A 27,947-nucleotide genomic window follows, 5' to 3' on the forward strand; every position below is an offset into this window, starting at 1 on the left:
ACTCAGATGACTCTTGAAAGGCCCTCCCATCTTCAGAACTCCTTGTGGGATTTGTTGAGGCCCTTGCTGGGACTGCATCATCTCAATTCACTCCATCCCCTCTTTCCTTTCCAACTCCCCTCTCTCCTGAGCCATGCCATTTCCTTCTCTGCCTCACAGGTGCTGATCCCAGGAGCACACCCTAATAACCTTCCTGCATTCAGGCCACCATCTCAGAGCAGGCTTCCTAGGAAACAACTTTTCATGGGTATTTTTTTTTTCCTGATAAAATGTAAGAAATTCCTTTAGAAAAGACAAGAAGATTAGACCTGCTGGTTTAATAGAGCAAATACATTGAAAGGTTAGAAAATAGATCGCAGGTCTGAAGCCTAAGCCTTCCAAGAAATGCCACACCTGAGAAATTTACATTTGATTCAGCCTTTGTCTCAGTGCTCTGAAATGTACTGATTTATTATGCATTAGTTACTTGTACCTGGGGAGCAGGCAGATTGGTGACAAGCACCTCTAGAACAGTGCAACTGGTGGGGGGAGGGGCCATGGAGATCACTGTGAGAATGCCCAAGGAGAATTCCCTTTCAAATCCCGTTTTCCCAGTTACATTATCAGCTCTGCTAGGACCAGGGAAACCTGCATTTCTGGAAGCATACTGAGTTGTCTCCTGCTTGGTTTAACTGTTTCTTTATCCTTTATAACTCAAGAACCTATATGTCCTGAAAGCTGTCTGTGGCCATCATTTTACCAACAGAACCATTTCATTGTGATGGATGTGATGTTGCTATCCACATATCTGCCCAAACTAGAATTTGAGATTCCCCTGTTTTCCTCCTTCTATCTTATCTTCTGTACATTCAGCCAGGACTTGTTGATACCTCCTAAATATTCCCTATGGTTAATTTCCTTTTCCTTCCATCTGCCTCTTTCCTAGTTCAAGCACAAATAATCTCTTTTCTAAACTACTGTTAATTTTTTTTTCTTGTCACTTTGCTTTTCGTCTTGAATTGGGACTCTGTCTCTGAAATCTATTAAATTCTCTGAAATTCTTCACTTTCTTTTCATCCTTTCTCTTTTTCCTCTATGAACTTACCCTGGAAGATATTGTCTACTTCCCTGGCTTTGATTCCTGTTGACATGCTGAAGATAAACTGAAGATGTTACAATATCCCACTGAGACTTTTTCCAGAGGTCCAGACCTTTAAGTTTAGCTGCCAGTTCTTCAAACTCAACTTGTCAAAAACTGAGTTGACCACTTTCTCCCTCCAACTGGATCTTGCTTCTCTATTATCCTTCTCAGTGAATGACACCACCTTCTGCTACCTGTCATAAACCTGGATGTGGTCTTTGAGTTGTCCTTCTCTCTATTTCCCTAGGTCAAATCAACCATCTCTAACTCCACCTCTTAAATATCTCCTGGCCTTTTCTCTTGTCACCACCCCTATTGTCACTACCTTGGTCCCAGGCCAACCATCTCACCTAGATTTTTTTAAACCTGTATATCTGCATCAGCCCCTTAATTTCTTTTTTGATCTCTCCGTTGTCTTTCTGCAATCCAGTTCTCATAGGGTAGAGAGAATTATCTTTCTGTCTACAAATATGCATTCCTTTGCCTGAAGTCCTTCAACGCTTTCCCATTGTTCTTATAATACATGTCCATGGCTTATAAAAAAACCCATTATAGTCTGGCCCCTGCTTGCCTCTCAGCAATCTTTCTCCCCACATACTCCCACTCTCATTCACACTAGGTCATTGGAATTCCGTGGTTCCTTGAATGCACAATGCTTTCTCTAACCTCTGGACCATCTGGCTCCATATTCTCTCTTCTTAGAGACTCCTTTTCCCTCTTTGCCTTACTGCTTACTCATCAGCGTCTAGATCCCAATTTAGCTTTCTCTTTCTCCCAGAGTTTTTCATTAAACACTAATCAGGTTAGACATTTTTCTTTGCTCCCATGGTGCCCTGTACTTACCTCTGCTTTGTCTTTTAGCAAATTCTACTGCTTTTTTATGACTAGCTTTCTGAGGACAGGAACTGTGTCTGCCTTGGTTATTCTTATATCTCCAGATCATAGCACAGTGCCTGGCACAAAATATATGCTCAAAAATAATCCGACTTGATTAATGAATTAACACATGCCTTGGCACAAGCAGTGCCTTCTTTTGAGAATGTTCTCCTTTGCACCCTTGCCAACTTGGCAAACTCCTGCTCACCATTCAAGCCCCAGCATCAATGTTTCTTGAATGCCTAAGGGAGTCACAATCCCTGTGACCCATATCACAATCTTCCCCTTCATCATCTTTTAGGATATTATTTCCTTGTAAGTCTGTTTGCCCACCAGACTTCAAAATCTCTAATGGCAAAAACTGTCTTGTCATCTATGAATATTAGCATCTATTATCTGGTATAGAGCACATGCTCAAATGCTTGCTAAAGGTTGGAGGGATATAATAATAAAACTGGGTCTGATTTTTGTCTGAAGATGATACATTTGACTTAATATAGTTCCAAATAATTCCACATAGTTTGTTCATGAATGTGTCCTGTAATAAGTGCTTCTCTTACCATGGGTACTAGTTGCTAAATTATAGGATTTTCTCAATTCCTTGAAGTTTGTATCTCACCAATGTTCCTTGTTTAGATGTTTTCAAGTTTCCATCTCATGGAATGATCCATGCCCATATATTATTCTAAACTAATTTTTAGAAAAAAGAGATTCATAACATCATAAATCCTTTGGACTGATTTGGAAAGTGCAATGCAGGATCTTTGCAGATGTCTGAATATTTTCTAGGCTGTCCTCAGTATTGTGCAAAAAAGAGATCATGTAGACTTTTACAGGCTAACTATCTGAAGTACCTAGATCAGTGATTCTATACTGTGGGTGATTTTGTGCTCTTTGAGACATTTGGCAATGTCTCGAGGTATTTGAGTTGTCACAGGTATTTATGTGAGCAACAGTGGCTAATCTAATCAGTAGATGCTGTTAACATTCTTTTAAAAAATTAAAAATTCTTTTAAAAATTATTTAACAGCCACAGATGCTGTTAAAAGTCTTTTTTTTTAAATAAACTTTTGTTCATTTAAAAAATGTTACAAAGGGAAAATACAAGATACAATCTGGCATATTTATAGGTTGCAATACACACAATTGACCAATGATTGCATCAAAAGTATAAAAAGAACTCTTTCAAACCAATAAGAAAAGACAAGTAGAAGTTATGAAAAATATTTCTCAGAAGTGAAAACACACAAGATCAATAAACCTAAGAGTGATCCAACGTCATTATTAATTAGTAAAATCACACACGAGCAGAACAGCACAAAACCAGAATTCAAACCTCGATCCCTCTAATACCAAAATCCAGTCTCTCCACTGCTCTGAGCCCATTCAGCTATTTTTAACCTGAGGATGGTAAGGAAGCTACTTGAGATTATACAGTGCTGCCCAGATATAATGCGAAATTATTCTCTGTATACCAAATCTTTGCATTATATGGATTTTGTATACAGAGACTTGAATATTGACAAACTTTAAGTGACTAGGAATTGAGGTATTTTATAGAAGATGCGAAAAAATATTTCTGAAATTTGCTCTTCTAAGATGGAACAAATATTTTTCCAAAGTCAAATAGTTTTGCATAAATCATTCTTTTAAATTTCTATTTAATTTTATTATTATTTTTGTTATTTTTCTGTAAGTTGTTGGGGTACAGGTGGTATTTGGTTATGTGAGTAAGTTCTTTAGTGGTGATTTGTGAGATTTTGGTGCATACTTCACCTGAGCAGTGATAGACTGCACCATATTTGTTTTACTTCCAATTATGTGGTCAATTTAAGAATAAGTGTGATGTGGTGCTGAGAAGAATGTATATTCTGTTCATTTGGCGTGGAGAGTTCTGTAGATGTCTATTAGGTCCACTTGGTCCAGAGCTGAGTTCAAGTCTTGAATATCCTTGTTAATTTTCTGTCTCATTGGTCTAATATTGACAGTGGGTGTTAAAGTCTCCCGCTATTATTGTGTGGGAATCTAAGTCTTTTTGTAGGTCTCAAAGAACTTGGTTTATGCTTTAATCTGGGTGCTCCCGTATTGGGTGCATGTATATTTAGGATAGTTAGCTCTTCTTGTTGCACTGATCCCTTTACCATTATGTAATGCCCTTCTTTGTCTTTTTTGATCTTTGTCAGTTTAAAGTCTGTTTTATCAGAGACTAGGATTGCAACTTCTGCTTTTTTTGCTTTCCATTTGCTTGGTAAATATTCCTCCATCCCTTTATTTTGAGCCTATGTATGTCTTTGCACGTGAGATGGGTCTCCTGAATACAGCACACCGATGGGTCTTGATTCTTTATCCAATTTGCCAGTCTTTGTCTCTTAATTGGGGTATTTAGCTGGTTTACATTCAAGGTTTATATTGTTACATGTGAATTTGATCCTGTTATTATGATGCTAGCTGGTTATTTTGCCCATTAGTTGATGCAGTTTCTTCATAGTGTCCATACTCATTACAATTTGTTATGTTATTCCAGTGGCTGGTACCAATTTTTCCTTTCCATATTTAGTGCTTCCCTCAGGAGCTCTTTCAAGACAGGCTTAGTGGTGACAAAATCTATCAGCATGTGCTTGCTGTAAAGGATTTTATTTCTCCTTTTCTTATGAAGCTTAGTTTGGTTGGATATGAAATTCTGGGTTGAAAATTCTTTCTTTAAGAATGTTGAATATTGGCCCCCACTCTTTTCTGGCTTGTAGGGTTTCTGCAGAGAGATGTGCTGTTAGTGTGATGGGTTTCCCTTTGTGGGTAACCTGACCTTTCTCTCTGGCTGCCCTCAACATTTTTTTCTTCATTTCAACCTTGGTGAATCTGATGATTATGTGTCTTGGGGTTGGCTTTTCTTGAGGAGTATCTTTGTGGTGTTCTCTTTTGAATGTTGGCCTGTCTTGCTAGGTTGGGGAAGTTCTCCTGGATAGTGTCCTGAAGATTGTTTTCCAGCTTGGTTCCATTCTCTCTGTCACTTTCAGGTATATCTATCAAACATGGGTTTGGTCTTTTCACATAGTCCCATATTTTTTGGAGACTTTGTTCATTCCTTTTTATTCTTTTTTCTCTAATCTTGTTTTCACGCTTTATTTCATTACATTGATCTTCAATCTCTGATATCCTTTCTTTCACTTGATCAGTTCAGCTATTGATACTTGTGTATGCTTCACGAAGTTTTTGTTCTGTGTTCTTCAGCTTCATCAGGTCATTTATGTTCTTCTCTAAACTGGTTATTCTAGTTAGCAATTTGTCTAACCTTTTTTCAAGGTTCTTAGCTTCCTTGCATTGGGTTAGAACATGCTCGTTTAGCTCCGAGGAGTTTGTTATTACCCACCTTCTGAAGCCTACTTCTGTCAATTCATTAAATTCATTCTCCGTCCAGTTTTGTTCCCTTGCTGGCCAGGAGTTGTGATCCTTTGGAGGAGAAGAGGCGTTCTGGTTTTCAGCCTTTTTTGCGCTGGTTTTTCCTCATCTTCATGGATTTATCGACCTTTGCTCTTTGATGTTGGTGGCCTGCGAATGGGGGTTTTGTGTGGATGTTCTTTTTGTTGATGTTGATGCTATTCCTTTCTGTTTGTTAGTTTTCCTTCTAACAGTCAGGCCCCTCTGCTGAAGGTCTGCTGGAGTTTGCTGGAGGTCCACTCCAGACCCTGTTTGCCAGTGTTAGTATTGAAATGTGAGGTATCATTACATTCATCATGCTCATTGCCTGGAGGTGTCTCCCAGTCAGGAGGCATGGGGGTCAGGGATCCACTCGAGGAGCCAGTCTGTCCTTTAGCAGAGCTGGAGCGCTGTGCTGGGAGATCTGCTGCTCTCTTCAGGGCCAGGAGGCAGGAACGTTTAAATCTGCTGAAGCTGCACCCACAGCTGCCCCTCTCCCCAGGTGCTCTGTCCCAGGGAGATGGGAGTTTTTCCTATAAACCTCTGACAGGGGTGGTATTTGGTTACATGAGTAAGTTCTTTCGTGGTGACTTGTGAGATTTTGGTGCATATATCACCCGAGCAATATACACTGCCCAGAAAGGAGGAATCTAGAATGGCAGCCTGGCTACAGCGGCTTTGAGTAGCTGCCGTGGGCTCCGCCCAATTCAAACTCCCCCCACCCCCACCCCGCCCGAGGCTTTGTTTACACTGTGAGGGGAAAACGGCCCACTGAAGCCTCAATAATGGTGGATGCCCTTCCTGCCACCAAGCTCAAGTGTCCCAGGTCGACTTCAGACTGCTGTGCTGGCAGCAAGAATTTCAAGCCAGTAGATCTTAGCTTGCTGGGCTCGGTGGCAGTGGGATCCGCAGAACTAGATCACTTGGTTCCCTGGCTTTAACGCTCTTCCCAGGGGAGTGAACAGTTCTGTCTTGCTAGTGTTCCAGGTGCCACTGGGGTGTGAAAAAAAAATCCTGCAGCTAGCTTGCTGTCTGCCTAAATGGCTGCCCAAATTTGTGCTTGAAACCCAGGGCCCTGGTGGTGTAGGCACCTGAGGGAATCTCCTGGTCTGCGGGTTGCAAAGACTGGGGGAAATAGTATCTGGACCAGAATGCACTGTTCCTTGTGACACAGTCCCCCACCGCTTCCCTTGGCTAGGTGAGGGAGTTCCCCAACCCCTTGCACTTCCCAGATGAGGCAATGCTACACCCTGCTTCGATTTGCCCTCTGTGGGCTGCACCAAGTGTCTAACCAGTCCCAGTGAGATGAGCCAGGTACCTCAGTTGGAAATGCAGAAATCACGTTCCTTCTGCATTGATCTTTCTGGGAGCTGCAGCCTATCTTGCCAGCCACACTGGTTATTTCCTTTCTTCTGCTGGGTTTGCATTTGGTTTGTTCAAGTTTCTCTAGTTCCTTGAGGTGTGGCCTTAGAGTGTCTATTTGTGCTCTTTCAGACTTTTTGATGTAGGAGTTTAGGGCTATGAACTTTCTCTTAGCACTGCCTTAGGTTTTGGTAAGTTGTGTCATTCTTGTCATTCACTTTGAAGAATTTTTTAATTTCCACGTTGATTTTGTTTTTGATCCAGTGCTCATTCAGGAGCAAGTTATTTAATTTCCATGTATTTGCATGGTTTTGAAGCTTCCTTTTGGAGTTGAGTTCCAGTTTTATTCCACTGTGGCCTGAGAGAGTGCTTGATATTATTTCAATTTTCTTAAATTTATTGAATCTTGTTTTGTGGCCTATCATATGGTCTCTCTTGAAGAAAGTTCCATGTATTGTTGAACAGAATGTGCATTCTGTGGTTGTTGGATGGAATGTTCTGTATATGTCTGTTAAATCCATTTGTGCCAAGGTATAGTTTAAATCCATTGTATCTTTGTTGACTTCCTGTCTTGATGACCTGTCTAGTGCTGTCAGTGAAGTATTGAAGTCCCCCACTATTATTGTGTTGCTGGCTATCTCATTTCTCAGGTCTGTTAGTAATTCCTTTACAAATTTAGGATCTCCAGGCTGGGCACGGTGGCTCACACCTGTAATCCCAGCACTTTGGGAGGCTAAGATGGGTGGATCACGAGGTCAGGAGATCAAGAGCTTCCTGGCTAACACGATGAAACCCCGTCTCTACTAACAATACAAAAAAAAAAAAATTAGCTGGGCATGTTGGCAGGTGCCTGTAGTCCCAGCTACTTGGGAGGCTGAGGTAGGAGAATGGTGTGAACCCGGGAGGTGGAGCTTGCAGTGAGTCGAGATCATGCCACTGTGCTCCAGTCTGGGTGACAGAGTGAGACCTCGTCTCAAAATAAATAAATAAATAAATAAATAAATAAATTTAGGATCTCCAGTGTTAGGTGCATATATGTTTAGGACTATGATATTTTCCTGTTGGACAAAGCCTTTTACCATTACGTAATGTTTCTTTTTGTTTCTTTTAACCACGGTTGCTTAAAGTTGTCTGATATTAGAATAACTACCCCTGCTCTCTTTTTGGTGTCCATTTGCATGAAACATCTTTTTCCACCCCTTTACTTTAAGTTTATGTGAATCCTTATGTGTTAAGTGAGTCTTCTGAAGGCAGCAGATAGTTGGTTGGTGAGTTCTTACCCATTCTGTGGTTCTGTATCTTTTAAGTGAATCATTTAGGCAATTTACATTCAATGTTAGTATTGAAATGTGAGGTATCATTACATTCATCATGCTCATTGTTGTCTGTGTACTTTGGGTTTTTTCTTTTTTGTTTTTGCTTTTTAACTTGTGTGTGTGTGTGTGTGTGTGTGTGTGTGTGTGTTTTAATGGGTCCTGTGTGATTTATGCTTCAAAGAAGCTCTGTTTTCCAGGATTTGTTTCAATATTTAGAGCTCCTTTTATCAGTTCTTGCAGTGGTGGCTTGGTATGAATTCTCTCAGCATTTATTTGTCTGAAGATGACTGTATCTTTCCTTCATATATGATGCTTAGTTTTGCTGTATACAAAATTCTTGGCTGATAATTGTTTTGTTTGAGGAGGCTGAAGATAGGGCCCTAATTCCTTCTTAGCTTGTATGGTTTCTGCTGAGAAATCTGCTGTTAATCTGATAGGTTTTCCTTTATAAATTACCTGGTGCTTCTGTCTCACAGCTCTTAAAATGGTTTCCTTTGGATAACCTGATGACAATGTACCTAGGTGAAGATCTTTTTGTGATGAATTTCCTGGGTGAATTTGTGCTTCTCGTATTTGCATGTCTAGGTTTCTAGCAAGGCCAGGGAAGTTTTCCTCAATTATTCCCCCAAATTTGATTTCCAAGCTTTTAGAATTCTCTTCTTCCTCAGGATCACTGATTATTCTTAGGTTTGGTTGTTTAACATAATCCCAGACTTCTTGGAGGTTTTGTTCATATTTTCTTATTCGTTTTTCTTTGTCTTTGTTGAATTGGGTTAATTCAAAGACCTTGTCTTTAAGCTCTAATTTCTTTCTTCTACTAGTTCAATTCTATTGCTGAGACTTTCCAGAGCATTTTGCATTTCTAAAAGTGTGTCCAAAGTTTTCTTGAATTTTTATTGTTTTTACTTTAAGTCATCTATTTCCTTGAATATTTCTCCCTTCACTTCTTGCATCTTTTTTTTTGCATTTTCTTGCATTGGGCTTTGCCTTTCTCTGGCCTCTCCCTGATTAGCTTAATAACCTCCTGAATTCTTTTTCAGGTAAATCAGGGATTTCTTCTTGATTTGGATCCATTTTTGGTGAATGTGTGATATTCTGGGGGGTGTTGAAGAGACTTGTTTTGTCATATTACCAAGGTTGGTTTTCTGGTTCCTTCTCATTTGGGTAGGCTCTGTCAGAGGGAAGGTCTAGGGCTGAAGACTGTTGTTCAGATTCTTTTGTCCCACAGGGTGTTCCCTTGATGTATTACTCTCCCCCTTTTCCTATGGATGTGGCTTCATGTGAGCTGAACTGCAGTGATTGTTGTCTCTCTTCTGGGTCTAACCACCCACCGAGTCTCTCTGGCTCCAGACTGGTACTGGGGTTTGTCTCCACAGAGTCCTGTGATGTGAACCGTCTATGGGTCTCTCAGCATTGGATACCAGTGCCTGTTCCAGTAGAGGTAGTGGAGGGTGCAATGGACTCCATGAGGGTCCTTAGCTTTGGTGGTTTAATGCTATAGTTTTCAGATGCTGTTAAAATTCTTTCAATGCCCAAAGAATTGGTTCAAAATATTAATAGTGTTAAAGATGAGAAATCAGATTTAGATGAAATAAAAATGTCCCAGTTCACTCAAATGCACTTTCCTTTTCAGGATAGAGCATAAGTAATACCCAACTTACAACTAGAAGACCAAAGTACAGTCCCACCCAGGAGCCCTTGCTCTTATATTTTGATGTTTTTATTTTCAAAATTATATTTTAATATCTATCTCATGGGGTTGTTACAGAAATTAAATATTATACGGTATGGGAAAAGCCTTAGTTCAGTATCTGGCAAATAGTAGTTGCCCATGAGATGTTTGTAAAAACAGGTCCATAAACCCAGGGGGAATGGGGTTTAGGAGGTGGAGATGAATGAAATTTACACTGAATAGTTCCTGAGCACCTCATGCTTTCTAGGATCTGCACCTGTATCACCACTTCTGAGAACACTTTAGAGAGTAGTAGGCATTGACAAAGATCCAGGGAGGTGTGCATACGTACTCTTTGCTCTTTTCGTTCCACGGCTGCATTGCATTTTTCTATTCCCCAGTTTCTCATAAAGTCTCTGAGATAGCCAAACAGGGTTCCAATTCCATACCCCATGTAAGTGAAAACCATAACATGAAGGGGTGCTTCTTCAAAGGATTCAACAATGAGCTTATCATAGAAATGTGTCCTTCCATTTTGCTGAAAACACAAAAGAAAATCCAAGGTTAGCATTCTCCTGTTACAAATATACTATGATACTTAAAACTGTGAACTTTCAACCCTTTAAATTCCAAAGGCCATATTTAAGATTATAAAAAAATTAGAAACTGATCATTGAAGAGGGAAATCAAAAATTCAAACTTTATTTTACAAGCCGTAGTAACATAATTGATTCAAGCAAAAGTTCTCAACAGAAACTCAAACCACTGGGTGAAGAGTTAATGAGGACGAGCGTGTTTGCAAGTTGCTAAAGTATGACCCCATAGCTTACTTCCTAATCACAAACTTGGGGTCGTTACCTTAACCAGGTGATCAAATTATATCATAAATGTTGGAACAAGCAGCCACTCTACACTCCCATTATGTGTAATATTCAATACACAGCAAACCTATGAAATATTTAACCTGAACTTAGTCAAGCTCTTATGTTTAACTTCCATTTTACAAGAAACACTAGCCTAAAGGAACATGGTAAATGACCTTATGTGAAAACAATCAGATAATCCAGAATGTAGAACTTTCTGTAGGACAACTGTCCTGATCTTTTAAAAAAGTCATTTCTGATAAAAGAAGGGTGGATGAGAGGACTTAAGAGAAACAAGTAAATCCAGTGTGTGTTCCTTCATCAAATTCTGTTTTCTTTCTGTAATTTTTGTGTGAAAAACCAGGTGAAAGACCAACTTTGAACAACTGTGGAAATCCAAATGAGGAACATATATATATCTTATTAAAGAATTATTAATTTTGTTAGGGAAGATAGAGATATTTTTAGTTATATCACAGAATGTTTTAATCTTTATAGATGCATGCTGAAGTATTAAGGGGAAAAGCATTATAACAGCTGTAGTTCTTTTTAAAGTGGTTTGTCAAAATTGCATAAAAACATAAAGCAACTTTGAGAAATGTTAACTCTTGATTCTGGATGGAGAGTATATAGGTGTACATTACATATTTTTTTCTACTCTTCTGTATGCCTGAAATTTTTCATAGTAAAAAGTTTTAAAAATTGTCTGTTTTATTTCACTTTTCAGTAGAAAGTAGACTTTTAGCACCAAACTATTCTGATGACTGTTTAATTGATTTGCACATAGTAGGTCAAACAACATCTGGTCAATTGATTAGTAAATACATATTTCTAATGCTAATATTTAATTGTTTTAGTCCTTAATAAATATTTATACATTCATTTATTGTTTCATTCAATAAATATAAATAAATCTGCAGATTCTCCATTTCTTAATGAGGTGACACACAAAAAATGTTTTGAACACTTGGAATACATAGCTTTTAGTGATTTACAAAAAATTGTCAAATTTCTACTAATATTTGATGTACCAATTTAGCTTATACATATATATGTATGTAGAATGATTTATTATATTAAATCATGTACATTTGAAATACTGTTTTTGCCATTTTCCTAATCTTTGTCATCATAATCAACACAGTTTTCCAGAACATATTATCTTCATTCCCTCTACATTGTTTGAGAAGCAGAATTTTTGGAATCTCTGTGATTTAGTCACTGGAATTTTTATCCCAAGCCATAAAATAGATGAAAAGCAAATCAGTCTGGTAGATGAATATTTTCAATCTCTACATTATTATCCTTTAAGAAATTTTTAAAAGCCTTTTTATAGTGATATCTAACATTTGAATTCTTAAGTCAAAACACAAAATATTATTAAGGTGACTTGCTTCCTTATTTATTTATTATTTCGGGTTACCTCTATAGATACCCCAAACTAACAGTGGTGGATGTTCCCGTCTAGTGTGTCATCACAAACACTACTTGATGGTATAAAATAATGAAAATGAAAGAGCATTTGTTAATATGCAGTCTTGAGTAAAAGTTATACTCTTAACCTGTATATAGGACATTTGTTGCATGCCTTCCATGAGCAAGCAACATGTTCAGCACTGGGAATTCAAAGATGAACAAGACAGACTCCATTCCTACTCCTCCCTCTAACTACGTCCTTACACCAGTCATGTAGGTCTGACGGATGGCTGATCTTGCTATGCTATTTTAGTACAAACCTTTGGCTCCTTTCCTTGGGTCTGTTCTGCACTTGACCTTTGGACTACATTGATCTCCACAATTCCAGGTGACCTCCTGGCCCACTTAAGATCCACCTCCCACATCTTTCTGCATCACAGGGACATAAAATTGGCTTCCTTGTTGGATTTGTCCAGACTCTAGCAGAAGGGACTCAGAGTCTCATGAAGGAAGACTTGTTGGAACTTTTAAACTGATTAGATATGAAGTCAAGGAAGAGGAGAAAGAAAACTATCTGCAAGGAGCAGTATAATATTCTTGATGAGAAGAAATAAGGATTTGGAAGGAAGGCTGCTTTTTGGAGAGAAGACATGATGAGTCTGTACAGAACGTGCTAATTTGGGGATGGTAATTGCCTGCATAAATTCCCAGAGCACTGAGGAACGTAGGAGAAAAGAAAGACCCTGACTGAGTCAATTACTATGGGCCACAGTTTAAGTCATGGTTGAAGGTGAATAAGGCACAAATCATAAAGAGGGGAGAGCAGTGGGCTTGGGACAGAATTTGTGGACACAGTGTTTTTTTGGGTACCACAGAAGAAAAAGAGTGAATAAAGAGAACCCAGTGTAGGTGACCTCAGAACCTTAATTTAACTTGCTCACAAATTAACCCCTTTGGCTGACTTAGAGAATGGCTAAGTTATGTGGGTGTATATAAAGACAGAAAATGTGAGGACATTCAAGTTCAACCCATGGCAATCAGCAGGTTTTCTCTTTTTCCTTTCTTGGACCCATCTTCATTTCTGAGCTTCACATGTAACCAAATCAAGTGGCACTTTTCTCTTGAAATCCATAGGCAGTTTCTGCTTGAACTGGCTCTGAGGCAACCCTGCACCATACATCACAGATAGTCTACCTAGATGCAAATAAAACCCTCAGTTGGTTGCACAGACTGGGACTATATGTAACTATTTATTTGCCCCTGTGATTTGTTCCGAAAGAAAGTAATAAAACGAGGGAGAAAATTTCAACAATGTTCGTCAGCTCAAACCAGTATCTACTGTCCTCTCATGTAAATAGATACATTTTTAATTTAATGTCACTTAATTAATTTTATTTGGCAGAGGAAAAATGAGATACCTTCACAGAGAAAAAAGTTGTCTGGAAATGTATTGGTCTCCTTAAAAGACAGCTAGTGACTCACTATATTCTTTTACTTATAATTGAAGTCAGTCACACCTCCCAGGAGGAATTCCTTAATCTGTTGTTGGATAGTTACCTTGAAATATAAAATTTCATTCTATCAAAGTAAATGAAGCACAAAATCTTGCTTAATAAGTTTACATTTATTAAGCACTTGTTATTACTGCAGATAAGCACTGTTATTTCTAATACGCTTTGGCTTGTTCTACCTTTTCTTTCACAGCCTTATAAATAAACAGATCCTGAGCCACAATGCCTACAGTATCTAGTCATTTGGGATACTGTGACATCCTGGGGTTTGTTTACTTCCTGCGCTCTGTCATATCTGGAAATAAACTGGAATATGCAGGGAGCCCTTTACAGACAATTATTCTTCTGTTCAACAGGTATCTCTTTTACTGGCTGTCCTAGGCTAACATTAGAGGAGATATGAAATCAATAAATACAGTATGTTTCCCCCAGAATCGATAGTGCAATAGGGTGTGTGTGTGTGTGTGCGTGTGTGTGTTTGTGGTGGGGACACAAATGACCATAACATAGAGCAAAATGTGAATATCATAGGATGACGCAAACGAAGGGACCACATCACACTGGGTGATCAGGAGTGATTCCTGAGGAGGTTGAACTGGAGCCTGGTGTTGCTGGGCGGTCGAGCATAACAATGAAGATGATTTGCTCAGGGGTCAGACTTTCCTTTGCTGACTGTGTGACCTTGTGAAAGTCATTTAATTTTTCGAGGACTCAAATGTCTCCAGTGCAAAGTGGGGCTAGTAAAGGTCATTTTGAAAATTAAGTGAGATAATATATGCAGGTTACCTGCCACAACACAAAAACTCATTAAATGTTATGATTTTTGTTAAATATTCTGAATAGAGATGATAGATGAAAACTATTAGAATGGATAATGCTGCTTTTAGAGACATATTTGAGAAAAAAGAGAAAGAAATATTTAACTCTGTCATATATATTGACCAAGGATATATGGCTTCCTTGCTGGATTTGTCCAAACGCTAGAAAAAAGGGACTGAGAGTCTGACGAAGAAAGACATGAGACCAAGGATATACATTGACCTAGGATATATTGGTCAAGAATATAATGTATCAGCCGGGCACAGTGGCTCACGCCTGTAATCCCAGCACTTCGGGAGGCCGAGGTGGGTGGATCACCTGAGGTCAGGAGTTCAAGACCAGCCTGGCCAACATGGTGAAACTCTGTCTCTACTAAAAAATACAAAAATTAGCTGGACGTGGTTGCGGGCGCCTGTAATCCCAGCTACACAGGAGGCTGAGGTAGGGAGAATTGCTTGAACCTGGGAGGCAGAGGTTGCAGTGAGCCAAGATTGCGTCACTTCACTCCAGCCTGGGCGACAGAGCAAGACTCATCTTAAAACAAAGCAAAACAAAACAAAACAAAAAAGAAACAAGAAAAAAGAATATAATGTGTCAATACCTAGGGAGAAGAGGGAGAATGAGGGTCCTCTAAGGAATCAGCAAGTGGGAGAGGGAGGAAGAGGTGAGAGATTGAAGAGTGATACAAAGTTGAGATATTGAAGTTCAACAAGACCATTGTATGTGGGGACTCTCACAAGAAAACTTGAGTAAGTAATTTTATCAACCTGTTATCCCTGCAGTTTTATCAGACTGCAGGTACTTAAGGAGAGAGAGAATGTGAAGGCAATGGGACAGGGAGCTGAGATGACGTATTAAAGAAGTGTAGTGGTAGGGAAGAGGACAGAGAGAAGGTGGTGGCTTTGGTTACTAACAGTGAGAGGAGTTGCTTATTTTGCAATAATACTGAGTGTATATAGGAGCTTAGAAAAATACTTAATAGATTAAGCATAATTGTAGAAAAATGTAAGAGACAGTATAATTCCTGGAACACGACCCCTGGAGGGATACAGGATGAAGAGCACACGTGACTGTCCTCACCACAAGGACGCAGACTATCTCAGTAGCACTTTGAAAAATGTGTGGTGCAGTCATTTCCTGTGCTCTAGCTCTTTAGGGTATGATACAAAAGGATGAGCAAATCTAAAACCAACTTAATGCTGCAAATTCACCATCCATTGACAAACAGACTTTTGTTCTCAGAATGAGGCAGCCCATGCAACAAGACACATTCCCTTACACTGCTGGGTTAGTCAGTGTAAGGAAAGAAAAGTCAGGATGAGAATGAGGGGGAAGAGGAGGCTTTCAGTCCTTAGTTGCTATACAAGGGCAGGAAGGTTGGGGATAAGATTGGCTCAGGGAGGACGAAATGGCAAAGGAAATCTAGAACACTGGAGCTAACTAGAGGGCCATGTTCCTTTCTGAAATGGAATGTATTTGGGGTTTTCCACATCATGACCAAGATTGGCCTAGATCCTTCTCTGAGGGAGAACACCTTCTTCCAAGGTGTTCCAAGGACGCTGGTGTTTAAGAATAAACCTCTGCCTACATTGTAGCAGTTAGCTTTTGAGTAGGCAAACAGGGCCACTGTGAGGGTTACAGAATAAGAGATTTACTTTAAACATTATATGGTGTTCAAACATGGGAGCTGGTTAAAAATCTATGGAAGGTAAATCATTTCCCTGCTGGTGGCATAAAGAGCTTCAGAGATCATCTTCACAGTAGAAATAAAGCACGACTGATAAAAATTATAAAAATATAACTTGTAAAAGTATTTGGACATTGTCTTAAGGGCATATAGCAAATGAAGAAATATTGATTTAAGGAAATACACTAAATATCAAAAAAGAACACTGAGAGTCTGTGGCATTGAGCCATGACCTACTCTCTCCCTTTACCTCCCAGTTCAGCAAGTAAAAACATTCTACTTTGAGCAGGTGGCCAAGAATATGAGGCTTCCTGTCCCCTGCTTCAGGCAAGGGTTATGGTATTTCTTTGAGAGGGGCAAGCTACCATCTTTTCTTATCACTCTCAGTTCTGTTTTGCAGAGGCTAAATTCTGTGCAAGTGTGGCTGAGAGGTTGAGGGTTTGTTTCCTCTAATGAACACCCACTCCTAGGGTAGAGACTCTGTATCAGACATGGCATGCTGGGAATACTGGGGCCCCAATTACCCTTCCTCCAGCACACTAGCAGGATAGAGGTTCCATGGTGGAAGAGTAAAGCCAAGAAAACCAGAAGGTATTGCCCCACTTAAAGCTAACATCCTTTCCCTAGCTCTGAAGCAGTGACTCATTGGCTTTGCCCAGTGGGAGAGAGAGCTCCAGAGCATTCCCCAAGATAACTTATCTTATTTGGTACGAAGAGTAGGGAAGTTCAAGATTAAAGGGTGCTCTGGAAAACAGTGGAGATTCTGGTGGCAAGCACTTTAAAAGAGACTGGTAGCTCCGTAAAAGCAACAAGCTAATCTTTATGTAGGTAGTTTAGTCAGAGAGAACCAGGGAAATTGACAGCTATGAAGAGCCCTCTTAGGATCAGAATAAACCTCAAAAGCTAAACACACCAAGGATCATGAATTTAATTGGATCAGATTGTGAAGCAATTTATGCCCCAGGGCACTGTCAAAACCAATAGAGCAATCAGGCAGCAAGTAGTGGAGACTCACAGTTGGGAGTGATACCAACAGAGGAAGATAGCTTTACAGAGTGATTTGGGAAAGGCACAGTCATATAGAAGCTTTCTAAAACCACTGTCATTTCAACGACATGCTGAAGTCTGCACTCTCTAAGGGGCAACCTTAGAGGTTTTACACTGTGAGGTAAATACACTTTATGAAAATAGCTCGTTTAAGTCACTAAAAAAAGAAGCTAACACAGCAAAGACAATCCTCTGGTGGGGGCGGGGGTGGGGGCAGTGATTACTATTCAGAGTTGCTACAGTTTATTTAAAATGTTCAGTTTTAAGCCAAAAATATGAGTCATGTAAAGAAACAGAAAAATGTGGTCTACATAAGAACAACAGATATTGCTTATGAGAAGGACCAAGATGTTGGACTTAGTAAATACTGCCACGTGGCTGTTACAAATATATATGAAGAACTAAAAAAAACCATGTTAAAGGAGTAAAAGAAGGTATGATGACAATGTCTTATCAAATAGAAAATATTTATAAAGAATAGAAATTACAATAAAAAGAACCAAATGGGAATTCTGAAATCGAAAAGTGTAATAACAGAAACAAAAACTTACTAGAGGGGTTCAGTAGCAGATTTAAACTGGAAGACCAAAAAATTAGAAAACTTTAAGATACAGAAGGGGAATTTATACAATGCAAAATACAAACAAACAAAAAGCCAGAGGAAAAAAATGAAGACAAGTGAACAAGGTCTCTGAAACACGTGGGATACCATTGAGTACACCAACATACACACAATATGAGTGTTAGAAAGAGAGGAGAGAAAAAGGAACAAAACAAACATTTCAATAAGTATTGGCTGAAAACTCCCCAAATATGATGAAAAACATTAATCATACCTATGGAAGTTTAATGATATCCAATTGAATAAAGGCAAAGAGATCTGTTATCAGACATATTATAGTGAAAATGTTAAGAGACAAAGAGAAAATCTCGGCCGGGCGCAGTGGCTCATGCCTGTAATCCCAGCACTTTGGGAGGCCGAGGCGGGCGGATCACAAGGTCAGGAGATCGAGACCACGGTGAAACCCCGTCTCTACTAAAAATACAAAAAAAAATGAGCCGGGCGCGGTGGCAGGCGCTTGTGGTCCCAGCTACTCGGGAGGCTGGGGAAGGAGAATGGCGTGAACCCAGGAGGCGGAGCTTGCAGTGAGCCAGGATCACGCCACTGCACTCCAGCTTGGGCGACAGAGCAAGACTCCGTTTCAAAAAAAAAAAAAAAAAAAAAAAAGAGAAAATCTTAAAAGCAGCAAGAGCCAAACAATTGATCACATAAAAATGAACCCCAATAAGGTGAACAGCTTTCTTCTGAGTAGAAGAAATGGAAACCAAAAGGCAGTGGGATGACATATTCAAAATGCAGAAGTATTTTAAGAAGTCAACCAATAATCTTATGTTGGCAAAACTAGCCTTCAAAAGTGAAGGCAAAATAAAGACATTTCAAGATAAACAAAAACAGAGAATCTGTTAATAGCAGACCCACCTTACAAGAAGTACTAAAGGAAGGTCTTCAGACTGAAAGCAAGTGACTTCAGACAATAATTCAAGTCCAACCCAAAAAAAAAAAAAAAAAAAAATGGGGGGGGGCACAGGAAAAGGTGATTATGAAATTATAAAAGTGGCTCACGCCTGTAATCCTAACACTTTGGGGGGCTGAGGCAGGTGGATCATGAGGTCAGGAGATTGAGACCATTCTGGCCAACATAGTGAAACCCTGTCTCTAATAAAATACAAAAATATTAGCAGGGTGTGGTGGCATGCGCCTATGGTCCCAGCTACTTGAGAGGCTGAGGCAGGGGAATTGCTTGAACCTGGGAGGCAGAGGTTGCTATGAGCTGAGACTGCACCACTGCTCTCCAGCCTGGAGGCAGAGCAAGACTCTGTCAAAAAAAAAAAAAGTATAAATACACATTTCTTCCCTTCCCTTTACTACTATTACATAATTTTAAAGAAATTATATAAAACAATATGTGTAAATTAATTGTTGAACTTATATATATAGTCATATATTATGCAAAAACAGCACAAAGAAATTGGATGTAAGCAAAACTATATTGAATTAAGGAAATTATACAACGTGGCAATTAGAGTCCACAGAAACTAATGAATAAAACCAGAAATGTTAAATAGGAAGGGAAATAAGAAAGTTGATGTAACAAACTGTTTCTCAATATGTATACACACACACACACACACACACGTACGTGCATACACATATATTTGGCATCCTTTCTTTTCCAGCTTCTTAAAAAAGACATAAAATTGTACAACACAGTATTTATAAGATTGTGCTATTGATTTTATAAATATATAGATGTCATAACAACAACAGCATAAAAGGAAAAGTACGCTATATAGAAGTAACATTTCTATGTATCACTGGATTTAAGTTTGTATAAATTTGAAGTTGATTTTGGTACATTAACATGGGTATGGTGAGCCCCACAGCAACTAAGAAAACTCAAAAAGGTGACTTCTTCGGCCCCCGCATTTGTGGACCAGAGAACATCACCTGAGAGCACCGGCGTGACTTCCCTGGCCCCCCACACCTGAGGACCAGAGAACTTTGCCCGAGAGTGTGTGCATATTTGCAATAAAAAACTGCCACTTTCTTACGTACTTTGGCCTCATGTTTAATTACTTAGCTCTCCTAAATTAAGTTACATTAAATTAAATTAAATTAAAACAGTTGGTGCCAAAACCCGACCCAGGAGGAGACCCTTCCTCAACATCCCCTAGGGGTCTAACGAACCTCCTCCTCCCCAGCGAACCAGCTCCCAACCCAACCAGCCATGAACACCGAACAAGTGTTCCAGCTTTCCACTGGTGCCGCTCTGAGAATTTCTTCTTCGGTGAGTACTCCCCTTTGTTAACCATCTCCGTCCGTTTCCATGTCCTTGGCCTGGATTCGTATGTACGCCCAAGGAGGTAGCCACCCTGTGGCGCAGTGAGGCCTTCAACCCGGAGAAGTCCGTCTTGAAGTTCCTCAATTCTCCGTTAGTGGCTCCAGGAGCCCCCGGTCCCCAGCAGTGGCAAAGGACGCTTTGCCACTGCGTGAGGTCGGTTTCCATTTCTGGTGGTTAAACAATGGGAACCTCACAATCGAAAATCCCTACGAACACCCCTTTAGGGTGTCTCCTCCAAAACTTGGAAGCCTTACATCTAGCTCAAGATTTAAAACGAAAGCGGCTAATTTTCCTCTCCACTGTGGCATGCCAAAAACCCGGAAGGAGACCCCTCCTCAGGGCCCCCTAAGGTCCGAGGAGCCTCCTCCTTCCACGCTGCGGATGGACCAGGACCTAGACATCGCTTTCCACACCTCCAAGTCTCCTAGGGGTGAGTATCTCTTGCCTCCCTCTCATACTCCTTGGCCAGAAGTCCTGCGCAGGCCCAAGGTTTTTTGGTCACCAGGTGACCCACAGGAGAGTTCCCAAAGGTAGAGACGTCTGCCCAAAGGAACTCCATTCCAGTCCGTGTGAGACCCGTCCAGGACGGAGACGTCCGCCTGGAGGTAATCTCCATTCCGGCTCCAGGAGCCTCCCGGTCTCTAGTGGCTCCAAAGGACACTTTGTAGCCAGGTAGAGTTCGGTTTCCGCCTATAGGCGAGAGAAAGGCAATGGGAAATCCCCAATCCAAAATACCTAGAGACACCCCTTTAGGGTGTCTTCTAACTAATCTCAAAACTTTACAATTAGAGCAAGATCTTAAACGAATGCGACTGATTTTACTCTCCACTGTGGCGTGGCCAGTCTCAACGTTGAGACTGACAACCAGTCTCAACGGCCGCCTGAAGGCACTTTAGACGGTAACATTTTAATTAGATCTCTCTAATTTCTGCCAGAGGCTCGGAAAGTGGTCAGAAATTATCTATGTCCAAGGCTTTTAGGACTTGCGCTCTCGCCCAGACCTGTGCGCCCGGTGTTAAATGGCCCAGGTCTTGTTAGCCTAAACCCCTAAACCCGGCCCTTGGCCCCCACCTCAGCAACTGAGGAGGACTCCACCTCCATTTCAGATGGGGCCCACGGCAGGCGACCTCCCTCCCAACTTTCCAACCCCCCTCCCATGGACTTCCTACCGCCCCTCCCAACACTCCTCCCTCAGCCACTCCTCTTACCTCTCCCATTTCCACCCACACTCGCTCCAAGACCGCCGTAGGGGCCCCCCTTAGTCAGCCCTCTACCAGTCAGCCTGCCCCAACCCCCTCTACCAGTCAGCCTGTCTTAACCTACCCTACTGGTCAGTCTGTTCCAACCGCCCCTGCTAGTTTGTTGCCCCTCCCCCACCCCGAGAAGTTGCTGGAGCCAAAGGCGTGGTTAGAGTCCACGTCCCCTTTTCCTTGGCTGACCTTTCCAAAATTGAAGAACGACTTGGCAACTTCTCAGCCAACCCCACCTAATATTCCAAAGAGTTTCGATACCTAGGCCAGAGCATATAACCTTACCTGGCATGACTTACATGTCATTCTTACTTCCACTCTTAACCCAGAGGAAAGAGAGTGCATTCTCGCAGCTGCCAGGCAACATGCAGATCAATGGCAGTTAACCGACGCCACCATCCTGTTAGGAAAGATGGCTGTCCCGTCCATAGAACCAGATTGGGATTACCAACCGCAGCAGCCTGGCCGCCGTAGGAAGGACATTATGATTCAATGTCTCTTAGCCGGTATACAGGCAGCCTCTAACAAAGTGGTCAATTTTGATAAATTAAAGGAAATTATCCAACACCCAGATGAGAACCCGGCTTCCTTCCTAAATCGCCTTACAGAGGCACTGGCCCAATTTACCCAGCTAGCCCACTTCCCCAGCCGGGGCAGCTGTCCTAGCCTCCTATTTTATTTCCCAGTCAGCCTCAGATATTCGAAAAAAGCAAAAAAAGGTTGAAGATGGGCCTCAGACTCCCATACAGGAAAATTGGCCTTTAAAGTTTTTAACTCCAGAGAAGCAGCAGCTGAGGCCGCAGAGCTAGACAAGGAGAAAAGAAGGGCTGTGCTTCAGGCACAAGCTCTAGTGGCTGCCCTCCAACCAGCGTTGCCCACTCTGCCGGCAGGGAAGACACAGGGCAAGTCTCCCAAGGGCTCCTGCTCTAAATGCGGAGACCCAGGACACTAGGCAAACCAGTGTCCCCAAGCCAAGCCGGCCACTCCGTCTCGTCCATGCCTTAAATGTGGCACAACTAGGCATTAGGCAAAACAGTGTCCAAATCCTCGCCTGCCTACCACGCCATGCCCAACCTGCCAACAGGAAGGACACTGGAAGTCTGATTGCCCCGCCAGCAGGGCAGGCATTGCGCCTCAACGTGGTGCCTCTCCTCAAGGGTCGGAAGGCCCCTTCCAGCTCCTACACCTGGACGACGACTGACGATGCCCACATTTGGAGACCCCGTCACCCTTGCTGAGCCTAGGGTAACTCTACAGGTAGCAGGTAAGCCAATTTCTTTTCTCGTCAATACGGAGGCTACCTATTCTGTTTTACAATTATATTCTGTTTCGCCAACCTATGGAGGTCCTAGCCAGCCATCCACTATCTCAGTAGTTGGGGTAGACGGTAAACCGTCTAACCCTCGCCAGACCCCAATGCTAAGTTACTGCCTGGACTATGCATGCTTTGCTCACTCTTTCCTCATCATGCCCTCTTGTCCCACCCCCCTCTTGGGATGAAACATCTTAACCTAACTCAAAACGTCTATTCCCCTTCCCTTATCTCCAGGTGGCCAGGTTCTACTCAAGGATCAACACCCTCCTCAAATTTTCCCACTTCCTCACCATTCTTCATCTTAACTGACTTTTCCCTCATAAACCCCATAGACACCCTCCTTCCCGACCCATCCCCCAACCAGTAGGTTTCCCAACTTTTTATACTCATAGAAGACCTAGCTTGGCAGGGTGCCCTTTGTGATTTCGGCAATGTTGAACTTACCCTCTACACCTTTGTCATCATTATTATGGTTCACTCTAATTCCCCTAGTTACTCCTACTAATCCTAACTTTGTATGGAGATTCTAAACCTGGTCTACAGACAACCAGATACACTCAGTCATGCAGGGCACTGCAGATTGTCCCCCCCCCCCCCCCACCCAGGGTTGTCACTCTGCCCTCTCCCTAAATAAAATGTGGACACATTAGGCCAGGATGAAGGACAGATACAGGGAAGGAGAGGCTATAACCAGAAGGCAGTAGAAAGCCCAGACCTCCCCAAGGGCCTCTGCGGCACTCAGTCCCTGTTGAGTCAGAGATAGGGAGAAGCCAGGAGGTAGGGGAGTTGGTGAGGGGAGCAGCCTTAATGAGCGGGAGGTGGAGAGACAGAGACGGAGATGGAGATGGAGACAAAGAGATACAGACAGAGACAGAGAGAGGCAGAGATGGACAGAGACAGAGATGAAGAGATAGAGATGGAGAAAGACAGAGATGGGGAAAGACAGAGATGGAGAGAGACAGAGAGAGAGGTGGAGAGAGACAAAGACAGATGGGGAGAGACAGAGATGAAGAGAGACAGTGAGAGAGATGGAGAGAAACAGAGATAGAGACAGAGATGAGGAGAGACAGAGATGAAGAGAGACAGAGAGAGATAGATGAAGAGATACAGAGATGAACAGAGACAGAGATGAAGAGAGACAGAGTGAGACAGAGATTCCTTTTTGCTACTCTATGCCAAACTCTTCATGGTGTAATTGCACATAAGCTCCCAGCAGGACCCAGACGGCCCCTGTTGGAGGCTACTTTTGGTGTAACCAAACTCTATCTAAAACTCTTAACCATACCTCCATCACCCAGTCCCTTTGCGTTCCGGTATCTTTAGTGCCTAGCTTAACCCTATATAGCGAAGGAGAATTGTCTGAACTAGCTTCCCAGCTCAGCTCCAGCAATAACATCCAAAAGCAGGCTGTTTTTCTTCCCTTAATTATCGGGGTTTCCCTAGCTTCAACAATTTAATGCCCCCTTAACCCCCGGAACACCGGTATGGCTACTGCTTGTAGTACAGCAGATGCTTCCATTCCTAATTCCCATACTAATCCTCTGCCTTATGTTATGTCTTGCTCCCATTCTAATAAAATTTCTCTGAGCCAAGGTCCAAGAGATCACCCGAGTCACCTTCAACCAAATGCTCCTGCATCCCTACACCCAACTGCCAACCTTAGACCCTAACTACGCCCCTAAACAGCAGGAAGCAGCCAGACAGACCACGGTGCCCTAAATTCTTATAATCAATAAGAGGTTGGACTGTTTGGGTGAAGGAAAAGGGACAAGATGGAGGAAGGTGAACAAGATGGAGCAGTCCTTGTTGTTTCCGGGTTCTTCATCACAGATTTTCCCGCGCCCGGGAAAAGAACCAAATCAGCTGAGCATGCGCAGAATGACGTCAAGCCGGGGACACAAATTCAAGAAGCCACTCCTACACAAACGCCCCAAACTCCTTCCCTTCCAGCTCCCAGGCATAAAAGTCCGCTGCCGGCAGGAGCCGGCATGACTTCTTCGGCCCCCGCATTTGTGGACTGGAGAACATCACCCGAGAGCGCCGGCGTGACTTCCCTGGCCCCCTACACCTGAGGACCAGAGAACTTTGCCCGAGAGTGTGTGCATATTTGCAATAAAAAACTGCCACTTTCTTACGTACAAAAAAAAAAAAAAAAAAAAGAAAACTCAAAAAAAGTAAAAAATTATTAAAATAATGAAAAATCCTACTAGAGAATATTCACTTAAAACACAGAATAAAGCACTAAACTAAGAATGGATAAACAAAAAGGACATGAGATATACAGAAGGCAAGAAGCAAAAATACATAAATGAAACTATCTCAATTATAACAGAAGATGTGAATGGATGAAAGGATCCAGTCAAGTGCAGATTGTCAAACTGGATGAAAACAAAATCAAATCTAACTGTAAGATGTCTAGAGCAGATACACTTTTGGTTCAGAGATGCATACAAGGTAAAAGTAAAAGAATGGAAAAAGATACATCATGAAAACAGCACCCGTAAGAAAGCTGAAATTGCTAACATAGTATCAGACAAAATAGTTTTTAAAACAAAACTGTTGCTGGAGAGATAGATAGTTTATAATAATAAAATGGTTAATTCATTAGGAAGATGTAACAATAATAAACATATATGCATCTATCATCAACATCCCAAAATGTTTAAAGTAAAAACTGATAGAAGTAAAGAGAGAAGTAGAAAATTTCATGATATTAGAGTCTTTAATATGTTACTTTCAATAATGAATAAAATAACTAGGCAGAAGACCAACAAGAAAGTAGAAGACTTGAACAATAGTATAAACCAACTAGACTTAAGAGATATCTATAGAACACTTCTCCCCAAAAGAGCAAATACACATTTTTCTAAAGCGCACATGGAACATTCTGCAGCTAGTCATAAAATAAGCCTCAATAAATGTAAAAGGCTTGAAATTATGCAAAGTATGTTCTCTCCAACCACAATGGAATTAGAAAACAATAACAGAAAAACTGGGAAAATTTACAAATATGAGGAAATTAAACAACATTTCCTAAATAGTAAACGAGTCAAAGAAGAAATCAAGTGAAATTAGAAGACACTTTGAGATAAATAAAAATGAAGACTTATTAGATACAGCTAAAGCAGTGATTAACAGGACATTTATAGCTCTAATGCCTGTATTTTAAAAAGAAAGATCTAAATCAGTAACTTATCACCTTATCTTAAGACAATGGAGAGGGCGGAGCAAGATGGCCGAATAGGAACAGCTCCAGTCTCCAACTCCCAGCGCGAGCGACACAGAAGACTGGCGATTTCTGCATTTTCAACTGAGGTACTGGGTTCATCTCACTGGGGAGTGCCAGACGATCGGTGCTGGTCAGCTGCTGCAGCCCGACCAGCGAGAGCTGAAGCAGGGCGAGGCATTGCCTCACCTGGAAAGCGCAAGGGGGAAGGGAATCCCTTTTCCTAGCCAGGGGAACTGAGACACACAACACCTGGAAAATCGGGTAACTCCCACCCCAATACTGCGCTTTAAGCAGACAGGCACACCAGGAGATCATATCCCACACCTGGCCGGGAGTGTCCCACACCCACGGAGCCTCCCTCATTGCTAGCACAGCAGTCTGTGATCTACCGGCAAGGCAGCAGCGAGGCTGGGGGAGGGGCGCCCGCCATTGCTGAGGCTTAAGTAGGTAAACAAAGCTGCTGGGAAGCTCGAACTGGGTGGAGCTCACAGCAGCTCAAGGAAACCTGCCTGTCTCTGTAGACTCCACCTCTGGGGACAGGGCACAGTAAATAATAACAAACGCAGCGCTCTGCAGACGCAAACGACTCTGTCTGACAGCTTTGAAGAGAGCAGTGGATCTCCCAACACGGAGGTTGAAATCTGAGAAGGGACAGACTGCCTGCTCAAGTGGGTCCCTGACCCCTGAGTAGCCTAACTGGGAGACATCCCCCACTAGGGGCAGTCTGACACCCCACACCTCACAGGGTGGAGTACACCCTTGAGAGGAAGCTTCCAAAGCAAGAATCAGACAGGTACACTCGCTGTTCAGAAATATTCTATCTTCTGCAGCCTCTGCTGCTGATACCCAGGCAAACAGGGTCTGGAGTGGACCTCAAGCAATCTCCTACAGCTACAACCTACAGCTGAGGATCCTGACTGTTAGAAGGAAAGCTATCAAACAGGAAGGACACCTACACCAAAACCCCATCAGTACATCACCATCATCAAAGACCAGAGGCAGATAAAACCACAAAGATGGGGAAAAAGCAGGGCAGAAAAGCTGGAAATTCAAAAAATAAGAGCGCATCTCCCCCGGCAAAGGAGCGCAGCTCATCGCCAGCAACGGATCAAAGCTGGACGGAGAATGACTTTGCCGAGATGAGAGAAGAAGGCTTCAGTCCATCAAATTTCTCAGAGCTAAAGGAGGAATTACGTACCCAGCGCAAAGAAACTAAAAATCTTGAAAAAAAAGTGGAAGAATTGATGGCTAGAGTAATTAATGCAGAGAAGCTCACAAACGAAATGAAAGAGACGAAAACCATGGCACGAGAAATACGTGACAAATGCACAAGCTTCGGTAACTGTCTCGATCAACTGGAAGAAAGAATGTCAGCGATGGAGGATCAAATGAATGAAATGAAGCGAGAAGAGAAACCAAAAGAAAAAAGAAGAAAAAGAAATGAACAAAGCCTGCAAGAAGTATGGGATTATGTAAAAAGACCAAATCTACGTCTGATTGGGGTGCCTGAAAGTGAGGGGGAAAATGGAACCAAGTTGGAAAACACTCTTCAGGATATCATCCAGGAGAACTTCCCCAACCTAGTAGGGCAGGCCAACATTCAAATCCAGGAAATACAGAGAACGCCACAAAGATACTCCTCGAGAAGAGCAACTCCAAGACACATAATTGCCAGATTCACCAAAGTTGAAATGAAGGAAAAAATCTTAAGGGCAGCCAGAGAGAAAGGTCGGGTTACCCACAAAGGGAAGCCCATCAGACTAACAGCAGATCTCTCGGCAGAAACTCTTCAAGCCAGAAGAGAGTGGGGGCCAATATTCAACATTCTTAAAGAAAAGAATTTTAAACCCAGAATTTTATATCCAGCCAAACTAAGTTTCATAAGTGAAGGAGAAATAAAATCCTTTACAGATAAGCAAATGCTTAGAGATTTTGTCACCACTAGGCCTGCCTTACAAGAGACCCTGAAGGAAGCACTAAACATGGAAAGGAACAACCGGTACCAGCCATTGCAAAAACATGCCAAAATGTAAAGACCATCAAGGCTAGGAAGAAACTGCATCAACTAACGAGCAAAATAACCAGTTAATATCATAATGGCAGGATCAAGTTCACACATAACAATCTTAACCTTAAATGTAAATGGA

At 41.7% G+C, this 27,947-nt stretch overlaps 1 protein-coding gene across 2 annotated transcripts in view; it reads right to left on the bottom strand.

The window, feature by feature from the left end:
- Positions 1–27,947, bottom strand: part of SPTLC3 (serine palmitoyltransferase long chain base subunit 3) — a 194,543-nt gene that overhangs the window by 132,786 nt on the left and 33,810 nt on the right. For both annotated transcript variants that reach the window (XM_073008457.1, XM_073008455.1), the window contains one exon: positions 10,113–10,298. In XM_073008457.1, coding sequence (XP_072864558.1) covers positions 10,113–10,298 — 186 coding nt within the window. The remainder of the gene's footprint in view (positions 1–10,112; positions 10,299–27,947) is intronic.

The sequence above is a fragment of the Chlorocebus sabaeus genome, chromosome 2 (genome assembly GCF_047675955.1).
Source record: "Chlorocebus sabaeus isolate Y175 chromosome 2, mChlSab1.0.hap1, whole genome shotgun sequence".
In the NCBI taxonomy this organism is placed as follows: Eukaryota; Metazoa; Chordata; class Mammalia; order Primates; family Cercopithecidae; genus Chlorocebus; species Chlorocebus sabaeus.